General features: G+C 39.1%; 6 protein-coding genes across 6 annotated transcripts; 2 read left to right on the plus strand and 4 right to left on the minus strand.

The window, feature by feature from the left end:
- Positions 1-247: 247 nt before the first annotated feature.
- On the minus strand, positions 248-2,508 carry LOC140373618 (zinc-binding protein A33-like). The gene is made up of 7 exons (XM_072460214.1): positions 2,423-2,508; positions 1,839-2,314; positions 1,634-1,729; positions 1,337-1,567; positions 1,230-1,252; positions 1,044-1,162; positions 248-964 (listed from the first exon to the last, which is right to left on the minus strand). The coding sequence occupies exons 2-7, from the start codon at positions 2,241-2,243 to the stop codon at positions 417-419; spliced, it is 1,422 nt and encodes a 473-aa protein (XP_072316315.1). The 5' UTR covers positions 2,244-2,314; positions 2,423-2,508; the 3' UTR covers positions 248-416.
- A 1,090-nt stretch (positions 2,509-3,598) lies between these two features.
- LOC140373619 (nuclear factor 7, brain-like) lies at positions 3,599-6,562 on the minus strand. The gene is made up of 6 exons (XM_072460215.1): positions 6,006-6,562; positions 4,998-5,093; positions 4,676-4,906; positions 4,548-4,570; positions 4,350-4,468; positions 3,599-4,174 (listed from the first exon to the last, which is right to left on the minus strand). Exons 1-6 carry the CDS (start codon positions 6,414-6,416, stop codon positions 3,633-3,635), a joined length of 1,422 nt encoding a protein of 473 aa, XP_072316316.1. The 5' UTR covers positions 6,417-6,562; the 3' UTR covers positions 3,599-3,632.
- A 3,833-nt stretch (positions 6,563-10,395) lies between these two features.
- cxcr3.1 (chemokine (C-X-C motif) receptor 3, tandem duplicate 1) lies at positions 10,396-11,745 on the plus strand. The gene is made up of 2 exons (XM_072461340.1): positions 10,396-10,718; positions 10,835-11,745. Exons 1-2 carry the CDS (start codon positions 10,404-10,406, stop codon positions 11,573-11,575), a joined length of 1,056 nt encoding a protein of 351 aa, XP_072317441.1. The 5' UTR covers positions 10,396-10,403; the 3' UTR covers positions 11,576-11,745.
- Positions 11,746-14,389: 2,644 nt separating this feature from the next.
- LOC140374409 (C-X-C chemokine receptor type 3-like) lies at positions 14,390-17,202 on the minus strand. Its single transcript, XM_072461297.1, has 3 exons — positions 17,123-17,202; positions 16,035-16,394; positions 14,390-15,356 (listed from the first exon to the last, which is right to left on the minus strand). The coding sequence occupies exons 2-3, from the start codon at positions 16,389-16,391 to the stop codon at positions 14,622-14,624; spliced, it is 1,092 nt and encodes a 363-aa protein (XP_072317398.1). The 5' UTR covers positions 16,392-16,394; positions 17,123-17,202; the 3' UTR covers positions 14,390-14,621.
- Positions 17,203-18,713: 1,511 nt separating this feature from the next.
- cxcr3.2 (chemokine (C-X-C motif) receptor 3, tandem duplicate 2) lies at positions 18,714-20,571 on the minus strand. The gene is made up of 2 exons (XM_072461177.1): positions 20,310-20,571; positions 18,714-19,965 (listed from the first exon to the last, which is right to left on the minus strand). The coding sequence occupies exons 1-2, from the start codon at positions 20,343-20,345 to the stop codon at positions 18,880-18,882; spliced, it is 1,122 nt and encodes a 373-aa protein (XP_072317278.1). The 5' UTR covers positions 20,346-20,571; the 3' UTR covers positions 18,714-18,879.
- A 1,581-nt stretch (positions 20,572-22,152) lies between these two features.
- cnfn (cornifelin) lies at positions 22,153-23,467 on the plus strand. Its single transcript, XM_072460948.1, has 4 exons — positions 22,153-22,278; positions 22,359-22,484; positions 22,563-22,699; positions 23,358-23,467. The coding sequence occupies exons 2-4, from the start codon at positions 22,361-22,363 to the stop codon at positions 23,448-23,450; spliced, it is 354 nt and encodes a 117-aa protein (XP_072317049.1). The 5' UTR covers positions 22,153-22,278; positions 22,359-22,360; the 3' UTR covers positions 23,451-23,467.
- The last annotated feature ends 456 nt before the right edge of the window (positions 23,468-23,923 follow it).

A 23,923-nucleotide genomic window follows, 5' to 3' on the forward strand; every position in this document is an offset into this window, starting at 1 on the left:
AGCCAGAAGAATCCATACTGCCATCCTGTGGCTAGAAACATTGAACATCTGTGTTGGAAGCTAATCCGTCTATAATAACACAATAACAAATGCTAAACAGATTACAAAACAAAAATATATAGACATATATCTATATAGGTATTATATATATAAGACAGGTATAGATATTGAAAATATTTTATTACATAGCATAATTTCACACCCCAATATATACGTATATATACACAAAAAACAAAAAAGCTCCAGTAATTATCCAACCCTAGAAAGTACCCCATTGTCCACAGTAGTACAGTACATCATTCACCTACTTCGGCCTAAATACTATCAGTAGCCTCAATTCCTATGTTAGGTTATTTCGGCAGGTGTACTTTTGTTTTAGTTGTAAGAGGCTGAGCATTTTTAAATGACTAATTCTTTCAGGATGTGTGTATAGCAATTTTACCTGGGACCAGAATCATTGGTGTACTGCGAAGCCCTGGACCAAAAATTGGATATACCTTTTCATCCTCTTCCAATTCAAAATCAAAAGAGATCAAGAATTTTGCTGCCACTGCATCCCAAAAAGACACTTCATGTTTGCCCTTGTCTATATTGAGCTTAATCCGGATCTTTTCTGGAGGTCGGTTTACCGGCAGCTCTGGGCGTTCTGGTGTTAATGCAGTGTATACTCCTTTGCTGAGCCCTATGGCCCACACTCCCCGACTGGACGACACTGTAAACTTTCTTTTCCGAACAACTGATTCTTTGCACACGCCGACAATCCATTTGGGGTTGTCTCCAACACAGACCTCCCACTTGTGTTTTCCAGAGGTGTATCCTTCTGCTCCCAGGACAAATACACATGGGTCAAAGCGATCTGGGAGGTCAGGGACACTGAGTCGCTCTGGGTTTTCTTTCATATTGGTCAGATCTGGACTCAAGGCAAGCCACGGAGAGGCAGTGTTGGGATCTAGTACCACTGGGTCTGCAATACACATAAGTACAACAAAAATAAGTTACATATTCTCTGCCCAGAAACATGATGCTTTTCAAGTTTTACATACTATATTTAACATCATCTTTCATCTTCTTCCAGACATTGAAGCCTAAATCACCAACATGTTTACTCATATCCAGAATGTCCTTATGAGTAAGTTTGGGGTCCCCTTTTGTCCATTGAGCCCTGACAAAAATGGAAGGAACATTACTAACACATTCCACAATGATATCTATTATGCACAAGTACTCACTGTATTTTTAATGTGTGGAAACTCTGCAATGTCATAACAGAGACACAGATCAATGTAAACACAGTACATGTCGCAGTTATTCATAATTTGAGCATTTCACTTCTTACCATCAGAAGAGGCAGGTCTTCATTTCCTAGCTCTATTTTCAGAGTGTCCAAGAGTTCTTTAAGACTTTTCAAATGCTCTTCTGTTTTAGATATCTTTTCTTCTAAAGCTGTTATCTTCTCCTTTTCTTCACTGGCCAGGACTTCAAGTCGCTTATTTTCTTCAGCATAAAGAATATTGTGGAGCCTTTGAAATTCGTCTTTGATCTGTTTCTCTGCATCTCCTGCTTGTTGCTGCAGTATTTAAATAAAAAGTGTTAATAAAAAAACAAAAGGGATAATTGATCATTGTGGGATTACCTTCACATAGTCCACCGCTTTGGTAAATCTATGCTTCATTCTTCTGTGCAAATCGTATTTCTTTTCGAATATTTCAATTTTACAATTCAGCTCATTCTGAATAGGTAAACACAAATCAAGTGTTACTGTTGGATTATGAAGAGAATAAAACAGATGTAGGTATTCAGTGGTGAGCACAAGTGTGTGAGTGTACATTCTTGAATACCTTACAGAGGGGGACCCCATCCTTGATGCTGTACAGGCGGTGCGTGCTGTGCAGAGAGGCGCACTCCACGCACACGGGCTCCTCGTCCTTCTCACAGTACAGCGCCAGGGGCTGCTGGTGCAGGTTACAATAAAACACTTTTGGGGGGTTTCTCCAGTTGGTCTGCGTCACAAATGTCTCACAGGCATTTTTCAGGTCACGGTTTGTTACGGCCTGGTCCTCGGTGAAAGGTTTTCTACAGAACGGACACTGCTGGTTAAACTTCCAGCTCCTGTGCAGACACTCCCGGCAGAAGGAGTGGGAGCACGGCAGGAGCACGGGGTCACGGAAGATGTTCTGACACACGGGACAGGTCAGGTCCCGACGCAGGACCTCCGACCCCTCGTCTTTCATGTCCTCGTCCATGTTACGCTGAGATAATGGGGGGCCACAAACGTACTTTCGTTTTCAACACAACCCAGAACAACAACATTAACCTAGGAAAATACCAAATATTACGACGATATATAGTAGAAGACAAAATAGTATTAAATCGTCAAAGTAAACATATAAATGGGAACATAGGCAATTAGAGAACAGCTTACAGTTTACGGCGAGCACAAGTTGGTCTTTGCTTCCATTTCCGTGTATGACACTGCTCCCCGGTATTACAGCTCAACTCTGCCCCCTGGCGAGCAAAGCGATCCACTACACTCACTTCTTTGGGAATTTTGGGAATGGAACCTACTTTTTTGTTTGTTTCGTTTTTGTAATGTTGTCAAAAACTGTACAAAGACAGGGTAGTTAATACATTTGAGCAATCAATCAATCAAACTTAATATAAGTGCTTTACAGGGTATTAACATTATCCATATGACCCCACCTAACCACTCCCTCAGCTGCCTGACCCCCAGAGCCAAATAACCCACCCAGAGACACAATCACATGCACCAACATGCCCGCACCCTGATACAAAGTACATGAAAAGCACACATGTAATATATAGGCTATAACGTTGTATTTGTTTAATTCATTGTATACCCATCCCATTAGCTGTCACCAAATTGATAGCTACCCTCCTGCAGTCTTATTCAAAATGACTAAGGCAATACAAGCAATAGTAAGCAAAATATGCGTTATTTTAAGGCTTTTATGGACATATTACTTACATTTTCCCAGTTCCTCACATTAAGCTGCATACAACATTGCATGCATCTTTAAAATGAAGGTTTATTTTTTGTAATAGAATGAATTCTGAGGTCTATTCACTGAGAAAGTCATCAGGAACATTTGTGAATTGATATTTTTCATGGGAAAGTCCAATGCAATGGACTTGCAATTGCCCACAATCTGAGGCTTTATCATCATCAAATTGTAGAATGTAAACGCAACTTATTTTAAACAACGCCACATACTCCATAGCCTGTTCACAAGCAAGGACGACGCCAGAACAACGTACGCAATTAAGATCTTTATTGATGATGACAATGTTAGATGAAATAGGTGGCTGGTTAGAGACTGGATGGGGGCTCCGTCTCAGGCGTTCAGCTCAGCCGATTCAGGATCTACAGAAGGGGAGGGTGACGTCTTAAGGCCGAAAGACGAAACAAGAGACAGAGTGGGATTGAGAGAGGTGTGGTGGACGAGACGAGGTGTGGCTTTTTGCAGAGGAGTGGGTTGTTGTCTCAGTCAATCAAATTAACTCTGAATTGATTAAACTGTCATAAAATATGCTTGCTATTCTAAGCTGAGCCCATCTGCGTGACACAAAGGACATCTAATTCAAAGCCATCATTTTTATTCATATTTTCTATGTCAGGAGGTGTGTATTGCGACTTTTCCAGGGACAATAATCATGGGCACATTTTGGAGGCCTGGACCAAAAATTGGATACACCTTTTCACCTTTTTCCAATTTAAATGTGAAAGAGACCAGGTGTTTCTCTGCTAATCCATCATAAAAAGACACTTCTCCCTTGTCCATGTTTAGCTTGACACGGATCTTCTCTGGGCATGAGTTTACAGACAGCTGTGTACGTTCTGGTGTTAAAGCGGCGTACACCCCTTTGCTGAGCCTGACTGCCCACATTCCACCTGTGGTCGAAACTCTAAACATCTTTTTCCGCAGCACGGATTTCTTGCACACTCCCACGATCCACCTGGGGTTGTCTCCAACACGGATCTCCCACTTGTGTTTCCCAGAGGCGTACCCTTCTGCACCCAGGACAAATACACATGGGTCAAAGCGATCTGGGTTGTCAGGGACAGACAGTGGCTCCAGGCTTTCTTTCATGCTGGTCAGGTCTGGACCCAAGGCCAACCACGGGGAAGCAGTGTTGGGATCGAGTACCACCGGATCTGTACAAGGAAGAATTCACTTTAAATACAAATAAAATAGGAGGTGCGGTACAGTTGTCGGCACAAAGTTTCAGGGAAGGTCTTAAGCTAAGGGGACCAAAAGCTTAAGGAATAAATGTAATACGGGTAAGAAGGTGATATACTGTGTGGAGACCAAATGATTAAATGTACTCACAATACTGGACACAGTCTTTCATGCTCTTCCAGATGTTGAATCCTAAAGAACCAACATGCTTACTCATGAGCAGGAGGCAGTTCTGTTCAATCTGGGGGGCACTCTTTGTACAATATGTTCTATGGAGGCACAAATACAGTGATTAAAAAACAAGAGCAAACAATGACACAAACAATAATAATGGTGTGTTTTACTTACCGGTTTTTAATGTTCTGAAAATTCTGCAAAAATGAACACACTTTGGGTCAATCTATAACATTTAAACATACGCAAGAGTAATATTTTTCTTCAATTTGTTGTAATTCCTTTCTATGAATTAGTCTTACCATCAGAAGTGGAAGGTCCTCATTGTCCAGCTCCTTTTTCAGAGTGTCCAGATGTTCTTTAAGACTTTTTAAATGCTCCTCTGTTTTAGATATATTTTGCTGTGCAGCTGAGATTTTTTCCTCTTTCTCAATGGTCAGGGTTTTGAGGCGCACTTTTTCTTCAGCTTGAAGAAAGTTGTGGAGCCTCTCAAATTCCTCCTTTATCCGATGCTCTGCCTCCCCTGCTTGGTTCTGCATTGTGGGGAAAAAAGGTCGACAAACTGAACAAATCTGAATCACGTTGTGTAAAGACAGCAAAGATTGATGACGGTATCAGACCTACCTTAATATGGTCAACTATTTGGGCAAGTTTCTGTTGCATGTTCGAATACAAAGTAATTTTCTTTTCAAAAAACTCAACTTTGGCATTCAGCTCGCTCTGCAAATCATGACAATACAGTGTATTATTACAGGTAGTGCTATTATTATTAGGATTAGGCTAAAATATGTAGTTTTGTCATCACATATCTTTTATTGACAGCCAGATACTATAAAACCTGTTTTCAGATTCAGAAAGCAAATACTATGGTAAAGTAAAGTTGTTGTGGATGTTTTTCCAGATATGAATGTGTATATTGAGAGGTTTGGCAGGTCTTTCCTTCCTGCTGCTGTCAGACTTTATAACAAACACTGTTAGTCCTGAACACTCGCAATACTGACTTAACCATGTGCAATTCTGTCATATGTGCAATTACTGTCGTGATCACATGCAATGGTGTCACATTCATGTGCATAACTGATGAGAATAGAGTGTTTATTTTTCCATTATTATTGTTAGAAGTATTATCTTGTCTTACGCTAGCTGTTTTTTATTTTATTTTATATTTTTTTATTTTAATCTTTATTTATTTCCCCCCTCCATCCCTTGTTGGGAAATGGGAGGTTTTGTCTATAGGAGTTTTTGTTTATAAAAGTTCTTCAATTGAGAGTGTTTTTTAAACTTCCTATAAGTGATCTGTTCTTTTCCTCTGTATCTACCTGCGTTGCAACAATGAACTTTCCCCATGTGTGGACAATAAAGGAATATCTTATCTTATATTTTGAGAATAGGTTCTTTTAATTGCTTTTGTGCACAGTAACACTCTGAACAGTCGAAAGGGAACAGTCTCTAAACATGTAAAGGAACAGTTTATGGCATGAGGGACATTGGAAGTGTCATGCTCAAAATCCAGTTCTTTTAGTCCTTACTCGTGGATAAACGTGGATAAACAAAGGAGTGACACCTTCACGGATCAGACACGCTGCAGGTGGGTTAGACACAGGACAATAATTGATTGAATTGAAGTTATACCTTGCACAGTGGGACGCCCTCCTTGACGCTGAGCAGACGGTGCGTGCCGTGCTGAGTGGCGCAGTCCACACACACGAGCCTCTGGTCGGACTCGCAGTACAGCTCCAGGGGCTTCAGGTGGACGCTGCAACAAAACTCACCCGCTTTTGGGGGGCTTGTCCAGTTGGTCTGCGTCACAAACGTGTCGCAGGCGTTTTTCAGATCACGGTTGGCGATTGTCTGCGTTTCAGTAAAAGGTTCTCTACAGACCGGGCACGTTTTGTTGACCCGATAGCTCTGGCGCAGACAGTCCCGGCAGAAGGAGTGGGAGCACTGCAGGAGCACGGGGTCACGGAAGATGTTCTGACACACGGGACAGGTCAGGTCCCGACGCAGCGCCTCAGAAGTCTCGTTTTCCATGTCCACGTCCATGTCTGACAGCGCAGTAATAACAGCTTGACTTGTGGCTACTTTCGTTTTTAACACGACCTTAAAACATGCTATTTGACTCCCGCGTTTCTCCAATATGTCTAGGACTGAAAAACAGCTCAAATTTTGACGCAAAAACTGCAAAACACAAAACAAGAAGAAGAACTTTTGTTGTGTTTTTTTGGTCGTGTTTTATTTCCGTGTTTGATCAAACGCTAAAATAGTAACGCTGCCCTCTAGCGACCACCAATAGTCACTACTGCGTAATAGAAAAGGTGGTAAAGAAAATGTTTTCTAATTTATTATTAATGTCTTATTTTGAGGCATAGACTGAATTTCCTCAATCAAAACCTATTTGTCTTCAAGATTCAGTATTACTATATTTGTCTTAGACAGAGGCTGCCACACGGAAGAATAATGCACAGATAGAGCATAGACAAAGAATAGAGCACTGATTTAGTCGTGCGCTCGATTCTCAACATACAGAATCTGTGATGGTCTGAACTCCCGAACCAAGTATGGAAATGTTGTTTTTAAAAGTATGTTTAATTCGAGTCATACTCTGTGTGTGCACTATTTCTGATATTTTCTTTCTCTGATGCAAATGTCGTGGCTACCATAGGGATATTATGTTTTGATGGATGTCTTCCACATAAATTCCAATTCATGGGTTAAATGGGTAGTTATTTACTTGCCACCCTGGATTGGTGCCAGGGACACATACACAGATAAAGGCAAGCGTAGATTGTTTGATAGAGTGGACCAGGAGACTCATATGGGAAAAAGCATAGAATAAATAACACAACATTTGTATTTTTACTATTAAAATTCGGTAGACTACTCTCATTCACACCTTAAAACAGTGGACACATTTAAACACAATTCACAGAAATAACAAGAGTAAAACAGCAGCCCAGATTGTCACTTAAGGCACTTAGCCCAAATACCCTACCAGGAGGTGGCGCTGGTCCGGAGCAGCAGGCCTGGGCCCCGGGACAGTCCCACAGTCCGGCCGGGTGTCAGAGCCGACACTCAGAAACTCCAAACTTTGATTTATTACAGTCAGTGTAGAATGGAGCCGGTGCGAACGTGCTGAACCCTTGGAGGAAGTTCGTGGTTTTAGGGTCGAAGGAGAGACCCAGGAGTTACCAATCCTAGAATGTACAATATTTGGGAAATTAACTCTCAAATGGATGTCCAGAACCGAGCGCAACACGCGAGGGAGAGAGGAAAAGAGATACACACTGATGCTCAAATCTGTGCACCATGCGCGATCTTAATATGGATGAGGCGCCGCGGCTGGGAGGAATCCCGCCGCACAAAACCTGCACCACAAACAGTGCCACATTTTCAAAAAAACATATTCACTCTAAAGCGCTTGTTCATTGTACTTGACAGTGGCAGCAAAGAACTGCTGAATCTCTCCTGCCTGGAAGCTATAGTGTCCCAACTTACAAATGAAGTCTTGTTTTTGTTTTTTTGTTGCATTCGTTTAAAATATTTTTGTTTCATTTGGAGCTTGGATTTCCCTTCCCTTTATTTTATTTAATTCTGTTTTTTACTATTTTTATTTATTGGATAACAAACATATTCATTTGGGCTTTCATTCTGTTTTCAGTTTTTTGTCAGCAGAGATACTGACAAAGACTCTGGAACAGACATGGACCTGAGTCATAGCACAACCACAAAGCATTTAAAACCACAACAGGTACAAACAAGTCAGTTGGAACAATATGGATCATTTTGGGACTCTTTATAGTACGAAAATGGACCTCAAACATTTTAAAATATAAGTTGAAAAGATCATCGCATGAAATTAAACATGATGTATTTGGTTTTATTCCACTATTATCAATGTAATAGCCTTATTAAACTGCAGCTAGCTGCTGTACAATACAATACAATATTATCATCCATTACCCATGGGCCTATGTCATATTTATATATTATTTATGATGCTTTTGACTGTTATGGTAAAGCAATAAGTTAACACAGAAATGAGGAAGGAGCAGCTCAACGGGAATGAGAAACCATATAGGCAGGTGTTCATTTTCCACCTGATGATCAAAAGCACTTTCTGCCTAAATGTATTGTCAAACACATCTCAGTGACTAATTAATACTATTTGACTAATCCATCGTTAATATTATAATTTTTATTTTAGCACATTTCTTTATGTTGTCAGATACTTGCATATTTGCTATTAAATACATAATACAGTTATGTGCTGAAAGAGCACGGGTGTGAATAACAGGAACTATATTCTAAAAAAGCCACAGTCTGTGCAGGTGTAACCTTTGCATGTAGCGGGCCTTAAAAAAAGGTGTGAAAAATACGATTCTGAAAAGGGTAAGCGCAGGAGGAGAGCAGCTGCATGCATGTAAGCACATCCGTGTAAACTGTGATTTTAGCAGCACAGAGCACCTTTGTCAATGTAATGAAGAGTGAAGAGTAAAACTAATACATAGAATGTAGTCTGACGCACAAAGGGCAAATAAATGGAAAGTATGTCCAAGGCAAATGGGTTTGACTGATACTCATTTGATTAAGTCTACAAGTAAAACTGTAGTAAAAGTCTTGTCAAACTTGATTGTTAAAATTGAATGTGGTCTCAAATGTGATGTTGACAATAAAATAAGAATTAATTGTTTTACTAATATGTCCCAGTGAAGTTGATACCACACGAATAACACGTAAAATCAAAACATGTGAAAAGAACAAAAAGAACATCGTAAAGTATCATAGTGAGATCATGACTTGTGGTTCTCTCCCCTCCATGTCCGCTTCCGTGACGCTAGAGTTTAGTTTTAGTCTTTCAATTAACCACACAGACACCTTTTGAAGCTCCTCCTAGACAGATGTGTTGAGTGATGGATACATTTGGGTATGTTAGACATATTTTTTATATGATATAAAACATTTATTAGGCTGTAAAATAGGACAATTTGTATGGCTATGTCTGCTTACCTTTTAAGAAATGTAAGATAAATGGTGTCATTATGGAGCACCTTAGATTGGGTATTTTGTTGTGTGAGATATGTTGTCAAATGTGACCGCATACAGACAGTGATGTGGTGACATCAAACTATTATCTCTATATCGTCAATATAATGTAAAAACTATTTCATATTTCAATTCTGCTCTTTGGGCGCCATTCAAATTTTAGAGTTTCATACTATGTACCTGTTCTTACTTTTTGTACCTAGAGAAACATGGAACTGAGAGTTTTGTTTTGACAAGTTTAAGATCTGACATTCTGTAGTCTACACATCTGTCTTATTATTACAAGCCGATCTAATTAAGAAGCACTCATAGTGTTCTTCATCTAAATAGGATTTTAAAGTGATATCACAATATTGTACAAACAGAGCTGGAAAGTAACTATTGACATATAAACATACTTGTATGTGTAATCGAGTATCATTTTAGCATGCATTTAATTGTAAGGCAATAGTTACATTTCAAATCACAAGATTACTTAGTAGTAGAAATCCCAATCATTCTATTGTTTCACCTCTGTCTCTCCTGTTTTCTACAAACACATTACACATTAACATATTATGGTTTAAAACCATTTAATCAGCTTTAAACCCAGTTTTAATTAACCAAAGACTAATCTAAAATGTTATTAAAACAATTACATAAGGCCGAGAGTAATTTCTTTATGCATATTTTCCTGAAGTAATATTTTGGAAGCAGAAAATGTTATCTTTGTGTGTGTACCTTTACTTGAGTACATTTTCAAGTACTCTTTCCATCAGTATGTGTATAACACAGAATACAGTATGTGGAATATAGATAATGGGCTGTAGCAGCATAGACCTGCTCTTTGAGTCAGTATTTTTTTCTCAAACAAATACTGTAAACAAAATGATAATGAGAATGGCTTGCCCATAATTTCCCCTTTGCTTCATTCTGTTATTGTGAAGGGAGAAGTTTGTCCTAGAGGGAGGGGATTTGGATGATTGGGATTACAATTTTACCAACTACATGGATGAAGCCGGTAACGATACAAATGAAAACAATGAAGGCCTATGTGATCTCCATGACCGGATGCACTTCAAGGCCACGTTCATCCCGGTGCTATACTCGCTGGTGTTTGTGGTGGGCGTCCTGGGGAACGGGGCTCTGCTGGGAGTGTTGTTCCGCAGCAGAAGAGGCCTGGGTGTGACTGACACCTTCATCCTGCACCTGTGCGTGGCTGATTTTCTGCTGCTTTTCACCCTGCCTCTGTGGGCCTCCGAGGCTGTGAGCGGCTGGACATTCGGGACTCCCCTGTGCAAGATTACAGGGGCTGTGTTTACGGTAAGTCTGAGAACCCGCACAGGCAAGTCATAATCATCACTGCATTGCATATGTATTCCTTTGACTTTCCATTCATTCATTATTGAGTCACTTACTCCTCTCTTTCTTTCTATCAGATCAACTTCTATTGTGGGATCCTCCTTTTAGCCTGCATCAGCCTGGACCGTTACTTGTCCATTGTCCATGCTACGCAGATGTACTCTCGGAGGAACCCATGTGTGGTCCAAAGCAGCTGCTTCCTTGTTTGGTTCTTTTCCTTGCTCCTCTCAGTCCCAGACCTGATGTTTCTCGATTCTCAGTATGATGAGAGACGCAACATAACCGAATGCATTCACGATTACTTAGTATTTGGCCCTGAGACGTTCAAAGTGATATTGATGGTGACCAGTCTGATCTCTCATGTAGTGGGTTTCCTGTTGCCTTCTGCTGTACTCATCTTCTGCTATTCCTGCATCCTCCGCCGGCTCCGCTGCGGCACCCGTGGCCTTCAAAAGCAGCGGGCATCTCGAGTTATCATAGGTGTCGTAGCTGTGTTCTTCCTCTGCTGGACTCCTTACAACGTCACACTTATGGTGCAGGCTCTCACCTCTAACAGCAATAACAACCAGACGTGTTATGTGAGGAGTAGGATTGAGAGGGTCAGAATCGTCACGTCTTCCTTGGGTTACCTCCACTGCAGCCTTAACCCAATCCTGTACGCCTTTGTGGGGGTGAAGTTCCGTCGTCAGCTCCTGGACGTCCTCAGCTCCATGAGCTGTGTCATCAAGACCAGAATCCATCGTTCATCTATTGCCAGTAGTCGCAAGAGCTCCATGTGGTCCGAGTCTGGAGACACGTCCAATTCTACAGCAATCTGAGGGATCACACACGTTAGAAACACTGAGCCGAATATCAGTTTTAGCATTCGTATCCTTACTATGACATACATTTGTGTAATACCTCCTGTATCTTTTGACTTGTCCTACATTATCCACACTTTATCTGCCTCTTTGTGGCCCATGATGATGCAGTTTGCCTCCAGATGTCATTCCCAACTGTTTTCCATCATTTATCCAGGTTTGGGACTGGCACAAACAGCTCTTTTCATGCATATTGTGTATAGAACATTTTGTGAAAACTGCTTATACTTCCTTACCTAGTAGTATACCTTTACTTTAAAAAAAAATAAATGTATATATTTTTCCGACGTGGTGGTTTTTCTCTTTTCTGCAACAATTTATCTGAATAGTGCACTGGTGAAAGTACTGTTTCATGTGGTCTCGGTGATCGCGTTTGTCTTTTTCACAGGAAATAGAAACCGTGTGTTAAAAACTGCCACCCATCTACAGACGAGTGGTTAAAAGCTACAAACTTTGAAGAAACAAAGGCTATAACACCTTCAGTAGATAAGGGTTTATGTAAAAAATAAAAAACATATACTAGGCTAGGACCAGCAGAATACCTTTCAAATATCATACAAAGGTGTGCACACTAAACATTTCTATAGCAAGTGAAAGAAAAAGTTTCAAGCCAAATGAGGTATTGCACCGACATCTATGGCAACACAAAGTGAACTTATTTAATTAAAATCCAAATTTGTAGGCTTATCACACTACAAGTGATTAAAAACAAAATATGACATTATACTAATTGAAAAAATCGTAGTAGTTGTAGTAGTGAATAGTGATAGTTACTTTAAAAATCATTAGTTTGCCTATAATGTCAAAACATACTCTTAACTGTTTCTTCTATTGGCTGTTACAAACTTCATTCAACCCTCATCTATTTGTCTATTAGTTTATATAAATGGATCTCATCAGCTAGTCTTCCTAGGTCCATTGCAATTAAAAACTGTTTTTATTTCAAATACAATAACATAGTCATTCCATTGTATATTGAATTACATTAACAATTTCACACTTGAACACTGAAATGTTAATGTTAAATTTCAGTCCATAATCGTGTACAGTGCACATTTAAATGACATTTTTCAAAGCAAGTGTTAACACATGTCTAACACATGACAAGGTTCATTTTAAATGTTTGTTTATTTTTGAGTTGATGAATTGTAATAGGAATGCAGTTCCAAATGGATATCGCTCTGTACAAAACAGTTCTTTCCAAAAAGAATGTGGTGGGATGAGATGACCTATGGCTGCAATTATTGTGTTATGCTTATTTACAAAATCGCAGTAAACAATTTGATTCAGTATAAAAGCAAGTTAAATATAACTTGTATTCTTCTATCTAAATTAAGCCACGACAGAGTGGAACACATCATTTCTCAGCTTGTTCTAATAGTGAACCAAGAACAGCTCTTGCTGTTTTGTTGTGAGCAATTTGTATTTTTGCTAAATCCTTTTGAAATGCAGAAGACCACACTTCAGAACAATATGACTTAAGACATCATGTTTAAGACTTTGTGATTATTTCTGTGTCATGTTTGACATAATGACGACATTGTTTTGGTTACAACAATGCTATGGCCATTCTGACCGATCACATAAACACCAGACATCAAGACCCAACAGTTTAGCTGGGACTACTTGTTGCATACTCTCCCCAGCAATGTATAATTCTAATTCAGATTCCCTTTAATTCAGTATCACTTCTGCTTTTACACACAATTATTTTTTAAAAATAATTTTATGCAACATTTCAGTACATTATCAATCCTTCTTTTTCTATATAAAAGAAATGGAAAAGGTCAAATATGTCAAGCCAATTATTGTTTTTAATTTAAATTAAGAAAAATACACACATTTACATAAACACCAACCAAAAGACTTGGAACACAATATTTCATACATCCCAGTGTCCACAATACAAAATGATTGCATTTAGCATATTAACTGTACTTTTTACTTCTTTTTTCCTCACCCCAGTCCGCTTTTACTATTTAAATACAGAGCAAACCTTAGTTCTTTTCTTACAAAGGTACAAAGGCAATTCAGCTGAAAGAACAAGCTATTTACCATGATTATCTCATGTAGTCACAGTCAGATGACTACATGACATCATTAGCTGAAACCCATAGTCAGACCTCCAAAGTCAAAAACGAAAGCAGGATTTACCAGGGGGAAATTCCCTGTTAAATGTCTTCTCCTGTTTAAACATGTTTGACAATATTCCAATAATATCTAGATTTCTTAAGAATGGTGGATTTAAAATCAGAGCAGGCATAATGCACCAACCTTGCCATAAACACTGTAATTTTGCGATATATCAAATATTCTCCTGATACACCTCTCCTGATAAACGTAATAGCGTAGCAATTACATATAAAACATTGTACATTGTATAGTGGTTTGGTGCAAAAACTTCACAAATATTGTGTATTTCTTTCTCCCCAACAAATGGATGTTACAGAAAAGCCTCAACAATATATCTATTAAAGAATACATATCATGCTTTTTGGGGGGTATTTAGTATTAAACTATACCATAATATATGCAGACGCACAATTCCTTATATGAACTAATCAAAATACAACTTTGTGTAAGTTTATGATGTAACACATTTTATAACATGGTTAAAAGCTCATAAAAGATGTTTTTTTTTTACATTACACAAAACAATTAACCAAAATATATTCAACCAATACATATTATAACATTAACATAATATGATTTTTTGTAAAACCAATATAAAAATGTTCCTCAATGCAAAATGCAGAAATGTTGGTTCTACCCAAATTATTTTTATATATATACAAAAATGATACAATGCAAATGTGTTTTTATACTGTAGTTTTCGCCTAGTACTGCAGTGTTCCCATATAAAGTGCCCAGTGTGATAACTTTACATAAATATCCATTAGTCATCATTAAAATTCTGAACCCCTTCACCTCCTGACGTGACTTCCCTTCGAGCTTCCTCTGAAAGGTCACCACTTGAGAAACAGTTGTAACCTCCTCTCGGTCATTAGCATTGGTCTGACTGTAACTGTTGCTCCACAATATTCATCTGTTTCATCTCCTCTGGATCACTACTATGACCGGGCATATTTTTACTCCCCACACCCAACTCCCACAAATCTCCTTTTAACTCTTCAGTCCTACATTTGACAGCTGCTAGAGTGCTTTTGTGGAATTTTTCACAAAGCACAAGATAGATGAGAGGTCTGAGGCAGGCATGGACGCAGGCTAAAGCTAACGTTGCCTGTAGAGCCGTTTTTCCTGTCACATATGTTTTCGATCGGCTCTTCCAAGTGTCAGTCATGAGTGTGACGTTGTAAGGCGTCCAACAGATAAAGAAGACGAGAACAAGGGTAAGAATTAACATTACAGCTCGCAACCTCTCAAGAGCCTTGGTAAAGTCTTGCAGTCGCTTCAGGAGAAAGTAGAAGAAGACGGTCAGAACAACGACTGGAAGCAGAAAGGTCACATGGTGTATGACCCTGACTGGTATTTGCCATTTTGAGCTATAAATGTTGGCATTACAGGAGCAGACATTTTCACCTTCTTCATTCTTTTCTTCAATATAAAGCATTGAAACCCAGTCAGGAACACCCAGAAGAACAGAAAACAGCCAGATGACCAAACAAGTGAAGTGAGCCAGCTGAGGTGTCTTGGTAAAGAGTTGGACAGAATGAATGATGTTCAGGAATCGCTCGCCTGTAATGCACAGCAGCAGGAGCATTCCACAGTAGAAGCTGATCTATAAACAAAACATAAAGTAAACTTAACACACTGGTTGTGCAACACTCTTTTTTGTACTTTCACTTCTATTTTCCTCACTTCACTTCCTAGAAATCCTCAAGAAGGTGTTGAAGGAATGGCAAAAAAAGTATATCTATATATTTATATATCTCCTAACATAGATCGTAACAACTTCACGATTATATTTTTCTCAAACAATTAAATATCCTAAATCTTATTTACAAAAACAAAGCAGACATTTAATAGATGGCATCAAATGAGAAAATAGCCAAATATGTTCCTCCAAAGAATGAACTCTTTTGAAGGATAGGATTAAGTAAAAGTCTCTAAATGCTTGCTTTAGAGTTTATTCAAATTTGAATAATTACAATGTAATAACATTGTAAGTACAAGTGTGAATCTTTACATTAAACCTACCATAAAAGTACATGTGTAATTTACTGATTACCTTATATGTTTATCTGACTTTGAAAATCTTGATTATGAAATCCTCAATTTCAATATGTTTTGGCCTTGTGGATGATTGAATAGAACATTGTACATGGAGATATATTTAAAACTACAAAACCTTGTTGACAAACTGTTTCTGAGTTTTATGTCTTAAACTTAAACAGATCCAGGAAAAAAAAAAAAATCCTTTCCACGTTAGCCTTTTGCACTTGCGCTTAGTACTTACATTAAATAATGCTCCATTGATCCTGCACCAGAACAATCCACAGCACCAACCCAAGGGAAGTGCAGCCTGAGCAGCCCAGAAAGGCAGTGTGATCAGGAGGAGGACATCGGTTAAACCCAGGTGGAGTACAAAGATGTCCGAGCTGCTCCAACTCTGTTTCTTCAGACCCAGAAACACCATGATGAGAGCTTGACCAGGGACGCCTAGAGCCAGCACTAAAGAGAGCACGAGAGGGATAAGCACAGCTTTGGCTGCTTTTGGCTCCAGCTCCTCTTCAAATGTGTAGTCACTGTCATAGTCATAAGTGCCATTGAGGAGAAAAAGGCCTCCAAGATCCACTTCCAGGTCTGTGGCCATCTTCTGACGAGACAAAAGCAAAAGACAGATGATATAAACACGGTACTGCCTCTTATATAGCCTTCTTTCTGCAGGTCATGAGTGGGAAATGATCTTGCAAAACCTCATTGGGTCGATTCACACTTCTCACATGGTGTGAGGTCACTGACGATGAGGCAACATTTTCAGTGTATCTTGGAAAGTCCATGTATTGCTAATAACAACTCTAAACTCTTCAATGTCTAAACGTGGCTGTAGAGCAGAACAATGTTTTCAGGAAGTGGGTCAGATGATGCGTTCCATAGGTAGCTGGAAATATTAAGACACATTCAAAAGTAGTAGTGTAATGACCAAGTTAGTGAATAATTAGTTTAATTCAGAAGTCGCGAGACAGTGTGTGTTTCAGTTTAACAAAGACAGTCCACAGACCTGTCACAGAAAAGAAACCATAAACTCCTTCACGCAGGGCGCAGGGTTCACGTCTCTGCTTTTGGAGGGAGGCTGTGCAGCTGCCGTGCGCTCGTCAAATGGAAACAAAAACGTATTAGCGACATGTATTAAACCGTGTTAGGGCCGAGAACGAGATCATATCACGAGCTTCATTAAATACATAACCAATGTAAACACAGACAAAGCGCGCATGTGGCATTTTCACTAAAGAAACCCACCAATAGCCTATGTCCTACAAATGGGTCAGGAGATGTTCACTACTTGTGTATGTCCTGTGTAGTATTTATACAAAAAGCACCTACCAAGGGCAGAGTTTATTCACAGTTGTTTGTTTTGGAGTCCGCGCACAGCCACGCTCGCTTCGACTCATTCACTGCAAAACAGGATGTGCCCGACGGAGGAGATTTCAAAATAAAGTGCCCACAAAATTGTAGTCGGTGTCATTAACTGTAATCATGTTCTTTGTTTGAGATAAACATACCATAGCAAATCAACAATTCTCCAGAAACAACGGAAATAACAAGTGGAATTGTAATCCATAAATTGAACTTAATTACTAGTTTCAAATCAATTTATAATTTGATGGGTAACTTGTTGGATTTCCGGTTTGTTCGTCGCACATTTTGGTTTGACGGATCAGAGCGAGCGCTGGACACAAAGCAGAGGCAGTAAAATAATGTGCAGTACACATAAGAGTCCAGCAGATGGCGCCGTCAGTGAGGGTTTGATCTTAGGTCCATTTGTTGTTGTTGTTGTTGTTGTTGTTGTTGTTGTTTTATGGCGGTTGGCATCCGAGTGTTGCATTACCGCCAGACTTTATTCCTTAGACTGTGTCCTTAGGTCCATTTGGAAAAGTTCCACGTGAGGCCTCCTACGTGCATATCAGCGTTTCCCTTTCCCAGAGACATTACCGAAGAGACATTTATCATTTAGAATTCAAATTTAGATGAGAGCAATTAGTACCAAAAGTTAAAACAAATATATTTCATGATATCCTTAAAAAATGGGCAAACCACACACACCTAATCTATTGTTTAACATGCATACATCCTTATCAAATAGTTAAGGTTGCAAAAAATAAAACCAAAAATAAAAAAGGTGATTCAAATGTTGAAAAAATCTTCAAGAACATGGCTTGAAAAGCAGCTCCAATGAACAATTATTTAAATAACCAAATGTGTCTGCTGCACCAATAGGCTGCCATCTCATATGTAGCTATTATAAAAAGATAATACTCTTATTTAAGATGAATAAAAATACAACCCAATCACACATACAATTCAAAATGTTGCATCATCTCCTCCTAGTATCGTCTATTTTAAAAACCCTTGGACAAAGTGGGGTTCTAAAAATGTATCATTCAACAAAAATTGACATTGCCTGTCCAACTAATCTAACTAATCAGATGCATTATAACACAGCCCATTCATTGCTTTTATAATTATAGCGTTTTATGCTGTGATTATTGCTGTGCACTGCACTCTGGTCTATGCAACTGTGATGTTTATTTAAGTGCAATATTATGTTGGAATGGAGTAACTAATTGGAATTGGAATATTTCAATTGGAATAACTGAAAACATGTACATAATTGATTTATTTTATTTAAAAATTCTACATACTCAGACAAAATACAGATGGTTTAAATGTACAGTGATTTGTTCTAAAAAAAAAAATACACCGAGAAGAAAACATGTTTCACTTAATAGAAGTGCGGCTGTGAGAACTTTTGATCATACATGCAGTTGAGACAAATACAATATTGCAATGTGCATAAAAGCTGCAATTTGTAACTGCTGAACAAGCCTTTCTGCAAGGAAATGGAGAAGTTTCACAACAGTTGACATACAGACATTTTTGATGATTTGAAAGGACAGTCACATTCATGTTCTGGTATATATCAAGCTTTCATACTTGACTGCTGAGCATTCAAAAATAACAAATCACAAATCACAGTACAAAACTTTCAGCTGCACATACATGTAATCCTAAAAAGATTACACTGATTCTTTACCGTTTGCACACCCTTGTATTTAATGTGGTGACTCATTTCCTCATCTTCACACCATCACAGAATAAGAGGTATTCTCACTATCTGCAGAGCTGCATGACCCTGTTGTTCTTCGTGGTTTTCTTGGTCTCCATACCTCCATCCCCAACCAGCCTCGGCCAATCAGTAAACCTTTGCACATGCGAGTCAGTTCCCTTCTGAACTTCACACCTACAAAGCCGTATAGCAGAGGGTTCAGAGCACAGTGTGACAGTCCCACACTTTCTGTGATCAGAGTCCCAATATCGAGCACATGTCCCAGGCCACAGCTCGCAGAGAGCAGGTTGAGCTTCAGGAGGCTGTCAGTCAGCTGGAAGCAGCTGTACGGAGCCCAGCAGATGACAAACACAGAAACCAGGGACACAATAAGACGCAGAGACTTGCGCTTTTGTCTGCGCGTGGCATTGCACAGAGATCTGAAGATCCGGATGTAGCAGTAGAGCATTATTAACAGAGGGAGCCCAAAGCCCAGGATCACACTGACCAGCTGAATTCCAATTTGCCATTGTGTTGACTGGTTCACAGGGAACCATACTTGACAAAGGAGAGTCTCGGATGTTCCAATTTCTACTGGTACAACCTGCTTATAAATGATATCCACTGCGCTTAGGCCCAAGCAAAGAATCCAAATAAAAGCACAGACAATTTGGGCATGGCATGTGTTGCGCTTCCAGCCAGAGCTTATTGCATGAACAATAGCCAGGTATCTGTCGAAACTAATACAGGCAAGGAACAGGATACCACTGTAGCGATTGAGAGAGAACAAGGCCCCGGAGATCTTACAAACAGCCAGTCCAAAAACCCACTCATGAGCCCACTGCACAGCAAACAGGGGCAGGGTGAAGGCCAGCAGCAGGTCAGAAATGGCCAGATGAAGCAGGAACGTGTCGGTGAGGGAGAAGGCACAGGCCCCACCACTCTGAGAGCTTCTGTAGCGGTGGATGACACAGAGTACCAGGATGTTCCCCAGCAGTGCCAGTACAAACACCAGACTGTACATGACCGGGGAGTACCTCTGAGCAAAACCATATGCATCAGCCTGGCTGCAGGGGGCAGCACTTTGGTCTGTGCTCACGGTAAAGTTGCCATAGTCTGGCTGCAGAGAAATAAAACACACTCATAATTCCCTTACTTATGTATGTGTATATGCTAAATACATTCAAACCAAAACAGGTTACTGCAATATATACAATTATTTTTGATCTAGCTTGTGCTCCTCGGACTTAATAAATGTTTTGTATATACATGATTTTATTTTGACCTCAATGATTTAAGCTCAATAAGTGAGCTATTATCATTATTACTTACATGACTGGACTATATATATAACTACATTTATAATACAAAATTAAATTATTTCTTTGAACTTGACCAATTCATGCACTATCTATGTATCTATGACTTTATAAAATGATGTGTATAATGTAAAAAGCCACTCACCCAATAGTCCTCAACAGTTGGAGTCACCTGATCCATAGTTTTTGTAAATAAGGTGCAAAGTAAAACACCTATGAAGAGATAGAGATCGCGTGCTGTTCTTGAACAAACTAGTCGAAGATCCTCTTTCTTTTACTATATTTGTCCCGTTTGTCCAGTGAAGAGGTCCAGAAAGAAGAAGTTGTAAATTCAGGAACTGAGTCCTTTAGACAGCAAACAAAGTTGTAGGAATTGATGAGTGTGAGAGGAAAAACTGTGAAACATACATTTAGAAAAAGCAATGCAGTCTGAGACAGAGCGACGCCGACTACAAATGTCTTTGCAAATTCTGATGTCTTACTTCACAATTTAAAAAAAAAAATTGTAGACAACAAACGGTGCATTCAAGTAGAATAAAGATTTTGGATTTATTTTCTGAATTCACTTAAAAATGTTTTTAAAAAATATTATTATTATTATTATTATTATTTTTGTTTTTTACAATCAGAATTACTTTTATTCATAAATTCTTTATTTTCCCAAAAATATATTTTAAAAATGTATATTAAAAGCTCACGTTGGCCTCCACTTCACACAGGAACCTAACGCAAGAAGTGGATAGAACGCTTAGTGCACAAACACTTAGCTATAGGTTTAAGAAGAAACTAACAGGAAATGTCTGTAAATGATGTCAGATAAAGTCATGAAACCAAATCACACAAACAGTTTGACATCGACCATTTGAACTTTAGATGTAGGTTTAACTGAATGCTGTGACTTCATTCCTGACAAGTAATAACAACTGACATTTGGTCATTATTATATGAGTCTGGAACGTGCTCTTTAGGTAATATGGTTAAGACATAACATGAAACTAGAATAAAATAAGTCATATTTGTATCAGACATTATAATAGGACTTCCAGCTTTACAATGTAATTGAGCAATATTAAGCATGGCTTAGGGGTTTGTCCTTGGCCGTTCTTTCTATTGTGAAACTATTTACGATGTTGCAAATATAAAAAAGTTTGTAAGTTATGCATAGTATACAGAAAGTAACGGTGAGGATATTTCACATGTGTCTTCACAGACTCACATGTACTTTACAATAATTAAAGCAGCAAAGTAGCAAACGCTGTACTTTAAGACTTCTTCATTGGACAAACCTGATGAGTAACTTAGGAGTCATTGTGCAATTCAAAATTAGAAACTACTGGCATTTTAATGTTGTATTGCAGTAGTTTATAGGCAGTATTTTAAGACTTAAGACGCAATATTTTAATAGGATGCAGGGGTGGATAGCGATTAAATTTACCTGAGTCACTTTTTCAACAAATTGGACTTTTCCACGTAGGTTTCGGTCACATACTTGTACACACACTTGCAGAGTAGTAGTTTCCCCCAAATACTTGAGCAATTTCTTCTACTACTACCTTTTACTTGAGTATTAGTATGAAGTAACATTACTCTTACTGGACATGAGATTTTGGCTATACTCTACCCACCTCTGACCGCCTCAACATCCATTCAATTACATGCCTTGCACACTATTATGCCTTGCGGTATATTGAGGCCAAATACTGCATGCATTGATCATTATACTGTATTTCAAAAGGATAGTTTGCATTTGACTCATTTTGAGACTTATATTCCTACACTTATTGACCCACAGTGAGTACACAAAGCACACCTGTTCCAAAAGCAAAGCCACTTAAAGGCAAATATGGACCACATGGCTGCTTTGTTAGTCAAGCAGCGCTGATAAAGAATATACTATCACAGGCACTCCCAATGTAAAGAATGGATATACGCCTCTAAATCAAACCTTATTTTTGTGTGTCCTTTGAGAGGTTTCGGCTTTTCATTGTTGACCACATCACATCGGCAAAGAAACTGGACTGATGATGTCACGCTGGGTATAAGAGCTAAGGGCAAACGCTCGGCTGCTTGGTCAGGACCTGATAATTAGCCGCACGAGGAGTACACTTGTAAAGGTAGGTTTTGACTGTATTCCTATTGTGTATTTGAAAGTACTGTAACTCTAACTTATTGGCACATTTTTCATTTTTTTCAGTCATGGCATACCAACCGAATGTGATCAACTCGCAGCCCCAGGTCACCGTGACACAGTACACCGTGACTTCTGGCTCCTCGGACTGGAACTCCAACGTGTGCGACTGCTGTGAAGACTGTGGCATCTGTACGGGCACTTCTGTGGACTCTCACCTGAACGTCTGTGAATGGCTCTTGTAGTTCAGCGTCTTGTCTTGTCCCGCAGGTCTGTGTGCCACCTTCATCCCGTGCATCCTGGGCTGCAAAGTGGCCCAGGACAACGGGGACAGCTGCTGCCTCCCGTTCCTCCCGGGGGCCATGATCGCTCTGAGGACCAGCATTCGGAGCAGATATCACATCAGTGTAAGTTCAATCAGAAATCACAACAGCCTAGAATACCGGCAGTTTGAAGTTGGGCTGGAGGGCAGGTCAGAGGTCACGCAGGTGATGTCTCAGCGTTCTGAATTAGAGCAGTGAGTGGCCAAAAGGACTGTCAATGATGTGTAGATTTCTCCTGTAAGAGCTAAAAACACAACTTAAAGAGCTGCTACAGTCTAATAATAAATATAAAGGTCTACAACTCTGCTAAATAATTTGTTTGTATCTGACTTTTAAATCAAGTAAGCTGCAGTAGAAAACCAGATGAACAGGAAAACTGCAGCTACACATTTATCTTTAATAATAATGATAATACACTGATGAACTGATAACCTTTCTCTCCTTAAATATGTTGTTTTTGAGTCTATCAGTATGAGTGCATAACATCTATTCTCAAGCAGAATTTACTGTTCAGCCTATGTTCATATCTCTGTGATCACTAAACGAAAACTGACACAGAGTTCAGTATCTTCTGTGTCGGCGTAAATATACAAAAGTACTTATTTGGTAGAACTTGGTGCCGTCTTTAAACCATTTGTGGAGCAGATCCCAAACAAACAATGATAAGGGCAAAGTTTATGCATTTGTATTTTGGTTATTTCTGAACGTAAACTTATACAAATGTTTCTGTGCCTCCATACAGGGCTCGGTGTGTGACGACTGGGTGGTCATGTCATGCTGCACGCTGTGTGGATTATGTCAGATGGCTCGCGAGCAGAAGATGAGGGGACACTAACATAATAGATTTGATGTCTGTTTAAAAGCTGACGGAACATGTCGAGAAAAACTCAAGAAGCAGAACGTTTGTGAAAATCCACTGTATGCAGATTTACTTCCCCTCCCTTTTACATATAAATGCACACAATATTTATTTGAAAATGTAAATACTGCAGCTTAAAGAGATGCTATCTATATCCATTACAGTGTAACACTGAGAAATGTTAAGATTTGTTTTTCATGTTTTCTTCTCAAATAAAAACCTGGCAAGTAGTTTTTTGTTGTTAGTTTTGTTTCGAAGTTACATTTTTGATCTATATATCTTTCTCTATTTATATGTACTGTATTTGGATGTTATATATCTGGGTCAAATAACACGTGCGTTACAAAATTCCTATGCAGTGAGACATGTTTCAGTGATATACCTTAATAATGCGAGTGGAGAACTTTTGGTCATGAGCTAATGGTACAATGATAATTTTATATTTGAAG

The sequence above is a fragment of the Eucyclogobius newberryi genome, unplaced genomic scaffold, assembly GCF_026437365.1.
Source record: "Eucyclogobius newberryi isolate DKJ021-1_F unplaced genomic scaffold, fEucNew1.0.hap1 SCAF_3, whole genome shotgun sequence".
NCBI lineage: Eukaryota > Metazoa > Chordata > Actinopteri > Gobiiformes > Gobiidae > Eucyclogobius > Eucyclogobius newberryi.

Bases quoted from the DNA above. Each gene is read 5' to 3' on its own strand.
- cnfn (XM_072460948.1), top strand. From the start codon at position 22,361: ATGGCATACCAACCGAATGTGATCAACTCGCAGCCCCAGGTCACCGTG. The intron at 22,485-22,562 runs GTACGGGCACTT...CTTGTCCCGCAG, and splicing joins CTGTGAAGACTGTGGCATCT to GTCTGTGTGCCACCTTCATC. The intron at 22,700-23,357 runs GTAAGTTCAATC...GCCTCCATACAG, and splicing joins GGAGCAGATATCACATCAGT to GGCTCGGTGTGTGACGACTG.
- cxcr3.2 (XM_072461177.1), bottom strand. From the start codon at position 20,345: ATGGATCAGGTGACTCCAACTGTTGAGGACTATTGG. The intron at 19,966-20,309 runs GTGAGTGGCTTT...ATTTCTCTGCAG, and splicing joins CAACTGTTGAGGACTATTGG to CCAGACTATGGCAACTTTAC.
- LOC140373618 (XM_072460214.1), bottom strand. From the start codon at position 2,243: ATGGACGAGGACATGAAAGACGAGGGGTCGGAGGTCCTGCGTCGGGAC. The intron at 1,730-1,838 runs GTATTCAAGAAT...TTACCTATTCAG, and splicing joins ATGGGGTCCCCCTCTGTAAG to AATGAGCTGAATTGTAAAAT. The intron at 1,163-1,229 runs GTGAGTACTTGT...CATTTTTGTCAG, and splicing joins TTCCACACATTAAAAATACA to GGCTCAATGGACAAAAGGGG.
- LOC140373619 (XM_072460215.1), bottom strand. From the start codon at position 6,416: ATGGACGTGGACATGGAAAACGAGACTTCTGAGGCGCTGCGTCGGGAC. The intron at 4,469-4,547 runs GTAAGTAAAACA...GTGCCTCCATAG, and splicing joins TTTCAGAACATTAAAAACCG to AACATATTGTACAAAGAGTG. The intron at 4,175-4,349 runs GTGAGTACATTT...TTCCTTGTACAG, and splicing joins GAAAGACTGTGTCCAGTATT to ATCCGGTGGTACTCGATCCC.
- cxcr3.1 (XM_072461340.1), top strand. From the start codon at position 10,404: ATGGATGAAGCCGGTAACGATACAAATGAAAACAATGAAGGCCTATGT. The intron at 10,719-10,834 runs GTAAGTCTGAGA...TCTTTCTATCAG, and splicing joins TTACAGGGGCTGTGTTTACG to ATCAACTTCTATTGTGGGAT.
- LOC140374409 (XM_072461297.1), bottom strand. From the start codon at position 16,391: ATGGCCACAGACCTGGAAGTGGATCTTGGAGGCCTTTTTCTCCTCAAT. The intron at 15,357-16,034 runs GTAAGTACTAAG...TTTTGTTTATAG, and splicing joins TCAATGGAGCATTATTTAAT to ATCAGCTTCTACTGTGGAAT.